The sequence below is a fragment of the Equus quagga genome, chromosome 8 (genome assembly GCF_021613505.1).
Source record: "Equus quagga isolate Etosha38 chromosome 8, UCLA_HA_Equagga_1.0, whole genome shotgun sequence".
NCBI lineage: Eukaryota > Metazoa > Chordata > Mammalia > Perissodactyla > Equidae > Equus > Equus quagga.
In genome coordinates, this window is record NC_060274.1 from 117,355,491 (window position 1) to 117,365,152 (window position 9,662).

Genomic DNA, 9,662 nt, shown 5'->3' on the forward strand with positions numbered 1-9,662 from the left:
TGCTCTTCCCGGGCCCTCTGCCATGGGCAGTATGAAAGGCTCCCCACTCTTGGCTCCCAAACTCTGTTCCTACCAGGAATAGGGCACTGTTCTGGGGGGTGAGGGCGTGTTGCATGCGTTCAGTCTCCCTCTGGACTGGGAGCTCCCTGAGGGCAGGGGTGATTCGTTTCTCTGTCTAGCACAAACCAGACAGGACATCAAGGTTTACTGGATTAAATCCTGGGAGTTTAACAATCAGAGCTTGGGACTTGAGCTTTGCAGGCGGCAGCAGGCCAAGCAAAGTGCTGCTTTTGCACATTCAAATTCATCCATGCCGTGTACTTATCAACGACAATCGCCCCTCCCCATGTCGCTGACTGAATCAAGGGGAGATCCAGGATCAACGTGCTGATGGCAAAAGCCCCCACTAATCAGACTGTGCCCTTCCTCCCTGAGTGCTGGGCGTCGGCGAGATCGGAGGGCGTGCTCTTCCTACCTTCAGCCTCCACAAAGGATACGGTGAGTCTGTGTCACGGTTGAAAAACCTAGTTGTCTTTGTCCCTGCGCTTAATAAATATTCAGCTGGCAAACCCTGTGTTTGTGAGATATACCGAATCTGCAAGAAAAGATGAGAATGAAGTCAGGGCTTCTCCTGTCACTGTACATATGGTATACTGATGGCGCTAGTGCCTTTGAGAAAAATGACAATTTTATAGGGAAGGAAAGAAGTAATCAAAGAAAAAGGGAAAAGAAAGAGGAAGAAAGAAAGAATCGTGAGGTCCAAGAGAAGCAAGGTTCAGGAGACAGCATCACAGCCCAAAACCCCATCCACACGCCGTGTTGTAAATGCGGTGCAATCCACGTGAAGGATTCATGCTTGCAGTGAGTGCCTGTGCTACCTGGCCTCACCTGATCGTACTCGGAAGCTCCTGGATACAGCGGCCAGCCCAGGAACAGCTCCGCAATGACACAGCCCAGGGACCACATATCAATCGCCTCACAAAATGGTAAACCAAGGATGATCTCAGGGGCCCTGAAGAGGAAGAACGGAAGAAATCATTAGCAATTCAGAAATGCAGGCAGCTTTTTCTATATGAATTCTACATCAAATCCTACCTTTCAAACCTGGGATACCATCACTGACCCCCTCTGAAGGGCCTGTGGTTCTTGTGCTGCGTTGCAATGAGCCCCCCGTTTTTTGGGTTGGTCCTCCCCGTTAGCAGGGAGCCCTGGCAGATGGGATGGCTGGCTGAGATGAAGGTTGGTCCATGGCTCTAGAAGAGACCTGCATCTATTGGAACCACATCTGTGGGCTTCATTACACTTACAGTCCAGCCAGATGAGCTAATAACCACTTTAGAGGAACTCAAGTTATCTTTTATAGCTGAAAACCTGGGAAACCAATCTTTACAGGATGCCTGGTTTTTACAAAGGAATTCTGAAATATAAGTATTCTATTTTCAGTAATATACAAAACAAGCTGCCTCCACCCAGAATAACAGGATGAAATCCAATATCTGTTCACGCCACCGATCCCTGTCTTCAGAGTTTGTGCCACACTTTCCCAAGGAAACACTGTTTTTTTTCATTAGGTTCTAAAAAGTCAATTTCCTAAGAAGTTCTGTAATATTACATGTATAAGAACCCTGTTCATGAATATATAGTCTGGGTATTTATCGGAATTCCATTACAAACTCATTTCTGACTGTAGGAGTTATGTCCCTTCACATGATAGACAAAGTTACATGCTGGAGCTTCTGAAGGAAATCACCTAAGCTCAAAAGGAAATTTCACATGTAGCTGGCAATCAAAACCAAACAGACCACAGAGCGCATCTTCTTTTCTAAGAATCTGTCATGATTAGGTAGGGGTACATTTTGGAGAAAACCAAGTTCAAAGTATGAGATATGAACACAGCTTTTATTTTGTAAAAATGTAGCTCAAGGCATTCTGCTGATAATGAAGTCAATAACCCGACTTCTGTTTTCTCTGTAAATGTCCTAGTTGATTAAGCAATGCAAGAAGATTCTACTCTCCTGCCCTTTCAGCAGCCTGGAGTGGGAGTGGAGGGAGCTGGGAGACCTTCTTATCTTCACCCATCTAGCATGAAGGAGGGAGGAGGGTGTGATCAGAAGCACCTCCCCTTGTCTTGGAGCTTCCAGCTGTAGTTTTCCCCACTTAAAGAGTATCTCCCCAGCTTGCTTCTTTAAATTTAATCTCAGCACTGCTGCTGGCTGCTTCCAGAGTGCCACAGTCATCGGTCTGGGCAGCAAGACATACTTTGCCTAAAATCCAAGACTGGTGCTGCCCAGGAGAGAGTCACTGCTGCGGACGGGGAGCAAGTTGCCTCGGTGCTACTTGCTGGGCCTTCGCTGTCCCTGTCCCCTCACTGCTGGGCGTCCTCAGCAGCCTGCAATTCCCCTTCTCTTTGGGCTGTGTCTCCTCCAATCCCAGTTGCTAACCATTCTGGGGGACACGGTAGGCTGCTGTTGCCCCTGGCCCTGATGACTGGGATGCCTGTGGTTGTTTTATGACACATCACTGCTGGACTGTCCTGCGTCATGGGGCCTTCACCCCCCACAACTGGCCTACGTCACTGTGTCCAGGGTTGCCCACACACACCAGGGCTCCCAGAGTCACCTGATCATTGTGTGTAATTGATGAGATTATTGCAGGTTGCCTCTAGCAATGAAATCTCTGTAGAGATGGTTTTGGTTTATTTAAAAAAACACATCCCTTGGAAAAGAAGGGAATATCTGAAAAGAATATTACAGAGAAAACAACACACTTGTATTACATATGTGTCAGAACCTGCTTTTCCTTCTGCCTCTCTGTTCTAGGGTCAGATGAGTCCACCTGCCTCCTCTCACATGTAGTCTCAGGCCTCTTCCAAGAGTTCTGGCCCTGGTTCCGGAGAAGGCCCCCCTTCGGCAGGCTGCTGACTCAGAGTCAAGCACCTCTGCACCTCTGTCCCACTCCTGTGACCTGTACCCCCGCCCTTTGCAGCCTGGACACTCCAGTCTCCAGGTTGGGTCTTAGGAACAGGCTGGTCTGGTTCCACAGGGACATCTCTGGACTTGACCATGGGCTGCCCTTCCTACCCGGTTAATCAACTGGTTCTCATGCCCCTACACAGGCCATTTGGAACCCATGCAAACCCATTTCCCAGCTTCTGTTCCTTGATGATGTGCGAGGCAGAATCCAACAAATGAGGCTCCAAGCAAAGGGCACTTCAGTGATGTTCTTTGACAAGAAACACCAGACAGGGGCATCACTGACTGACATTACATGAAAATCGCTCTTAGTCCATTTTCCACTAGAAAATGAAATGGCAGCCATTCATGGTACCAGGATATGTACAGCAGAGTATTTTTCTTGCTGTGACCATAATGAACAAATGTTCAAGCGTCAGGCTAGATAGTTGGGAGATGAAACAGAAGGCACAGTCCTGTCCCCGAGGGGTCCCCCTAAAGCATAGGTGACAAGTGAAGCTGAGTACGAAACGTACACAACACAAACACACAGATACCAAAGCACAGCTAATTGAAGCACACGAACATGCTCTAGCATCTCCCATTTTAAAAAATCAAGCAGGACACAAGAACAAAACAAACCACAACCAACATCAAGCCTTTCCTGACCCCTCACTCCCTGCAGCGGCTGCCCTGTTTCTCTGCTCTCCCTCTGAAGGCAAATCTCTGAAGAGGAATCTCCAGCGGTTTCCACCGCTTTGCTCACATCACCTTCTCACCCTGCTCTGACCAGACTCCCACCCTTGCTCCACTCAGGTGCTGTGCTTGTCAGGAGCAGCAGTGACCACGTTGTCACATCCATTGGTCAGTGTCTCAGCTCTGTGACCCAAGAGCCACATTTCCTTCACACAGTTGACCATCGTTTTGAAACACTCAGTCTTGGTTTTCATGACACCACACACTCTCATGTTTGTCCTGTCTCTCTGCTTGTGGCTTGTCAGTTTCCTTTGGTGGCTTGTCCTCCTCTATCCAACTGCTCCATGATGGCAAAGTCCTAGGATCCTTCTCTCCTCTCTCTTCATCACTGTTTTAGGTAATTGTTAAGGGTTGAATTGTGTCCCCTCAAAAGACATGTTGAAGTCTTAATCCCTGGTACCTCAGGATGTGACCTTATTTGGGAATGGGGTTGTTACAGATGTCATTAGCTAAAATGATGTCATACCAGAGTTGGGTGGGCCCTTAATCTAGTAAGACTGGTGTCCTTATAAGAAGAAGGAAATTTGGACACAGACACAGAGGGAAGAAAGCCATCTGAAGACAGAGGCAGATATTGGAGTGATGCTGCCACAAGTCAAGGAACACCTGGAACCATCAGAAGCTAGAGAAGGCAAGGAAGGAGCCTTCCTTAGAGGCTTCAGAGGAAGCACAGTCCTGCCAACACCTTGATTCTGGACTTCTAGCCTCCAGAACTGTGAGAGAACAACCATCTGTTGTTCTAAGCCACACATTTTGTGGTACTTGTTTCTGCAGCCCTAGGAAACCAATTACTTATATCCACTCCCCCAGGTTTAAATTCTATTTCTATTTCCAAATGTCTGTCTCCACCTTGGACTTCTCTCTGCTCCAGAGCTATGTTTGGATGGCCTGACATCTCTATGGGAATGTCTCATGACCACATCAAACTTCGTGTGTTTACAAGGGAACTGTTTTCCTCTGCCCTCCTCCCTACCCCCCTCAAACATTTTCCTCCCTCTGCCTCTTTGTTTTACTAAATGGAGTTAGACCCTTACCCCTAGGCCCCACCCCTGCCCCTGCAGCTACTTGTGCTAGAAACCTTGGAATGATCTGATTCCTCTCTCTCTCTCTCTCTCTCTCTCTCTCTCGTCCTCACTACCCCATCCATCAAAATGGCCAGCTCTAAAGTTTATCTCAGACTGGTGTCTGATTCTCCACCCCCGCAGCCACCACTCTGGCCCTGGCCACCCCATCTCACCCCTGGAGCTTCCTATCCAGTCTTTCCGCTTCGTCTTCATTCCTCCAATCCACTCTCCCTATAGCTGCCAAAGCGAGCAGGTCACACTCCCTCTGCTTTAAGCCCTCAGAGGCTCCCCACGGCACTTAGAATGAAATCTAAATCCCTCCATGGCCCACAGGGACCCCCAGGACCGGGACTTGCCCAGCTCTCCACTGTCATTTCAGTCCACCCTCCTAGGTCAATAAGCTCGAGTCTCGTCTGTTTCCTTTCAGTTTCCAGAATACCCAAGCTCCTGCTGGACCCAGAGCCTTCACGCAGTGTTGTTGCCTCGGCCTCGAATGCTCTCCCCACTGGCTCTCAGATGGCTGCCTCCTTCTCATCCTTCAAACCTCAGCTAAATTGTCACCGCCACAGACAGGCCTCCCTTGACACCAGTTAGTCTCCATCTACAGTGCCATAAATGTCACTTTACAGCACTTTCCCAATAACCTGCTTACTGTCTGTCTCCCCCTGCTGAGTCCATGAGGGCAGCACAGTGCCCAGCATTTAGTAGCCACTCAATCAAAGCTTGATTGAATAAACCTTTATTAAATATAAGAAAGTGCTGAAATATGTGATTCAGATGAAAGTGCTAAGGCAGTGTAAACAGGGAGTAGAAAGGTAAATCCTCATCAAGGAGTGGAAGCTCGGCACGAGGGGGCAGGATTTAGTGTGAGGAAGAAAGGCCTCCAGGCGGGCGGGAACTACAGGAGCGGAGGCCCAGAGATGGGGGAGAGCGTGCGGCGCACACTCACCTGTGCAGGGCTAGCCCTGGGAGTCAGAGGATACCTGTCTGTAGGTGGCTCACAAAAGCAAAAAAGCCAGAGAGGGTAACAGGAGTGGTTGGAGGTGGCACCAGAAAATGCAGGGTCAGGACTGCCGGGCAAAGGCCTCTGAGATTTAGGCGTCTAGAGCTTATATCTTCTTAACTCTCTTGAAGCCACTACCCCACTCAGCTCCCACTGCTATTAGTTCGAGCCAGCGGCTTCAATCCAGGCCTCTGCTGTAATCGCCTACTGGTCTCCTGCCTTTGCTTTCAACCTTTTCCAATTCACTCTGAAACTCTCCCTCACCCCTAAGGATGTGTCCTTCTCTCTGCACACACAATACATTGATGGTATTTCTGACACGGCCTGCCCCTCTCCCCTCCCTATTTCCTTACTCAAACATACCCTGCCCACTTTCTCTGTGCTGCTATACCAGGTGATGAAGATATAAACATGAAGAACCAGACAGGTCCAATAAATATTAATTGAACACCTAGTATTCTAAATACAGGTTCAAATATCTGCCCCCCACTTGTAAAGGGCAGGGTCTGTCTCTCACTCGTTTTCGATCCCCAGTCTGGCACACAGTAGATGCTCTATAAATATCTGCTCAACACCCAGCCCATGAGCCCCTGGGTAAAGCAGGCACTTCTCTCTCTGGCCCGTCAGTGATCCTTGGGGACCAGAGACGGTTCTGCTGAGATCTTGCAGATGCCTTGTCCCTGTTCCCCTAAGTCCACAGGGCTCTGAGTTCTGGGAAGTTCAAAGTCCAGTCAAAAGTCCGTTTCTTTTTGTCTAGTCCACCTGAAGCATGTCTACTCTCCAGTGAAGAAGAAACCTTCTCACCAATGGTTATTCTAAGTCAGAATTTGGTTCAAGCTCCACCCATTCACTCGCTGATTCGAATATTCAACTGCCATTTCCTACTATGTGCCGGGCACTGTGCTGGGTGCTGAAGATGGAAAAATAAACTAGTTCCTATGGCTCCTCCAGGAGTGCATGGTCTAGTTGGAGGCAGCAGCATGCAGGCATGCTTCGTGCCGGGTGTGTGCCCAGGACGCGAAGGAGGGACTACCTGGGGGAGGAGAGGCAAAGCAGGGAGGGTTTCCCAGGAGAAGTTTGAGCTGAGTCTTGGTCAGGGGACAGGTGAGGGTGGCCTCCAGGCACAGGGCAGGATGAGTGCACGTCCTCTATCGCCCACGTCCCTGCTGTGTCTCCAGCACCCAGCACAGTGCCGGTGGCATGGTGAGTGCTCACTAGACATCTATAGAAGGAATGAATCTTTTTGCTTCAACCCCACACCCTCAGCAGGCACCAGTTTTACCCGAAGCTGGCACCATCTCCTTGGCAACACCTCCTATGACAAGAGGCAGGCTACTTGGCCTTTCTGTTTCAAAGTTTACGTTCTTTTTAAAAAATCCCATTCCAGTTTCTTCCATGGGGGCCGTTTCTGATCTCTGTTCAGTTCCACAGCAGGTAGGACTGCTGGCTTGGAAATGGCCCTTCCTGTTGGGCTCAGAATGGCCCAGGTTCTGCTAATGATTCATCCTTCATTCGCCACCCCACAGAATCATCTTCCAGAGTCTCCTCATTGCTATTTTGGGACATCAAAATACTTTAAACATACATGAAGTGTCAGACAAAATTTGCACCCAAGAAAGAGAAAGATTGTTCCTTTCCAACATTTTCATAGCAGGAGGTTGAGAATTCTATTTTTCTATAGAAAAAGAATAAGCAACTATCATTTTCAACACATCAATTATTGAAGCTTTGATATTTTGCTCCATTAGCTCTCCTGACAGCACACGGAGCTGACAGGGTGTCCCCAGATCACGTCCAGATCATGTGGCCCTGTGGGGACATGACTTCCCACAGAGGTGTGGAGACCATACAAGTCGAGCGGGAATGAACATGCGCTTCGGAGCCCTGTGCTCACAGGCAGAATCCAGCGCCGTCAGGTCCTAGCTGTACACCTACTTCCTGAGGCTGGTATGAGGATGAAATTAAACAGAGCAACGCACGAAGCACCTAGCACAGGGCCTGGCAGAGAGCAGGCAATCCACAGATACTAAGTCACTTATCTATAACATCTCTAGGTCCATGTGACAACAATTAAATAAACAGAGCATCCCTTTTCCTCATTTTTAAAGCCCATTTTCCTCCTTATAAGTTGAAACATTAGGAAAGCTGTATAAATATATTGAAGTGTACATATTAAACATTTGTTTCATTTATTTACATAAAAAAGGTACAAAGATTAATATTAACAACTAAGTCCCTACCATCTAGCTTTAGAAGGAAAACTGCCTGCCAGCTCCCCCTGCTTCCTTGCACAGGGAAGCACGGCCCTAAACTGCACTCCCCTTCATGGTGCAGTCTCTGGTTCACCCAGCCTCCTCGGCCAGTAAGACCAGAGTCAATGTCCTGCTCATCTACGCAGTCCCCTAATAAAGCAAGGGCAAGGTTCACAGCCACTCCCAAATTGGGCAATAAATTTGCAACACTAATCAGAGCACAGGAAGAACTGTGCATTTCTGGAAAAATGTTACTCAATTTCTCCGAGTTTTTATTTCACCATCTATAAAATGTGATTATTAATTTCACTTTTTTTCTTGACTCTACAGCAGCTTATGAAGATAAATTATGGTTGGTAGGATTATAAAGCAGTTTGAACTCCTTGGAAGCAAGACACTCTATTAGTCCATGGTATTTCATAATCACTGATATTATAAGGTGTACTCGAATTGAACTGCAGTGAAAAAGCCCGTTCCCACAAATATATGTAGATTGAAAGTAACCTCAGTATGGCTGGGGCAGAAGCAATCAAAATGTAAAATTGTATTTCAGATGGGTTGTTAAATCTTATGTTTCCACTGCAAAAATAAGGAGACTAGGAAATGCTGACATGAGCTCTGAGCCACTATTTGAGCTGAAGACCAGGAGTGGGAGACCAGGGATTACATCAAAGCAACAGAGGACCCGAGGATGGCGGCAGGAATCTGAGGACTAGGAAGAGGCTACTTTAGAGAAATTGGACCCAAAAGCCTGAGGGATCAGCACAGAGGACAACCTGAAGGGTGAGGGCTGGAGAGCACCGCGGGGCAGCCAAACAGACAGAATACAGCCTCTGACCAAGGGTGGCCTACTAGGAAAACAGGGAGCAGCATCCCTAAAAGACTCATAGCGTGTCTGGGGACCCAGGAAGACCCAGCGGAGATCTAAACAGCGACTGAGCGTGGCTAAACCACCGCCAGCCTGGGATTTGATTTTAAAAAAGACACAGCTTTCTTAGTAAACAGGAGGTATGAGAGAAACAGCTTTGTCTTTGACTGGGGTACTGAGCAGATGAGAAGAAGGACAAACGGGCCCAGGGATGGAGCTCCAGGAATGAAATACAGGGTGAGGTTGACCAGGAGCCCACTCATTGTCTCAGTTTGCACTGAGCCAAGGTGATAAGGAGAATGTCTGCTCTTGTAATGGCCTAACCAAACACCATGGACCCTAAGATCTCTATACATGCTCCACAGCAGGGTAGTTTTGCCCTTAATAAGCCGAAGATGACATTGTGGTGGAGAGTTGCTGCCCAGGAGCAAGGCTCTGACTCCCAAAGGAGCCCTACGAAAGACACCACACTCTGCCTGTGGGTGGGTCCGGCTCGATGCTACACATGCAGCAAAACTGTTGCAGACATACTCTAGAAGTTCTACTTTAGCAGCCACCACCGATGTCCATCAAACTGTGTGCTGATGAGGATCGTTTCAAGACGCTCACTGGTGCTGATTCTGTCATAATTGAATATCTCCAGCTAATAGAAATGCTCAAGGCATCAGAAGGAATCATCATATCCATATGGAAGGTTGATTATATTTAATCACAGTTTAGTCTAGATGTTGACATCATTTTCATGCCCCACTTGGACAGTCTCCCAAA

The 9,662-nt window shown here is 48.1% G+C and overlaps 1 protein-coding gene across 5 annotated transcripts in view; it reads right to left on the minus strand.

Annotated features, from left to right (window-relative positions):
* HIPK2 (homeodomain interacting protein kinase 2) overlaps positions 1–9,662 on the minus strand; it is a 136,792-nt gene that overhangs the window by 58,900 nt on the left and 68,230 nt on the right. For all 5 annotated transcript variants that reach the window (XM_046669783.1, XM_046669779.1, XM_046669781.1 and 2 more), the window contains exons 3-4: positions 889–1,012; positions 476–595 (exon numbers count right to left, since the gene is read on the minus strand). In XM_046669783.1, coding sequence (XP_046525739.1) covers positions 476–595; positions 889–1,012 — 244 coding nt within the window. The remainder of the gene's footprint in view (positions 1–475; positions 596–888; positions 1,013–9,662) is intronic.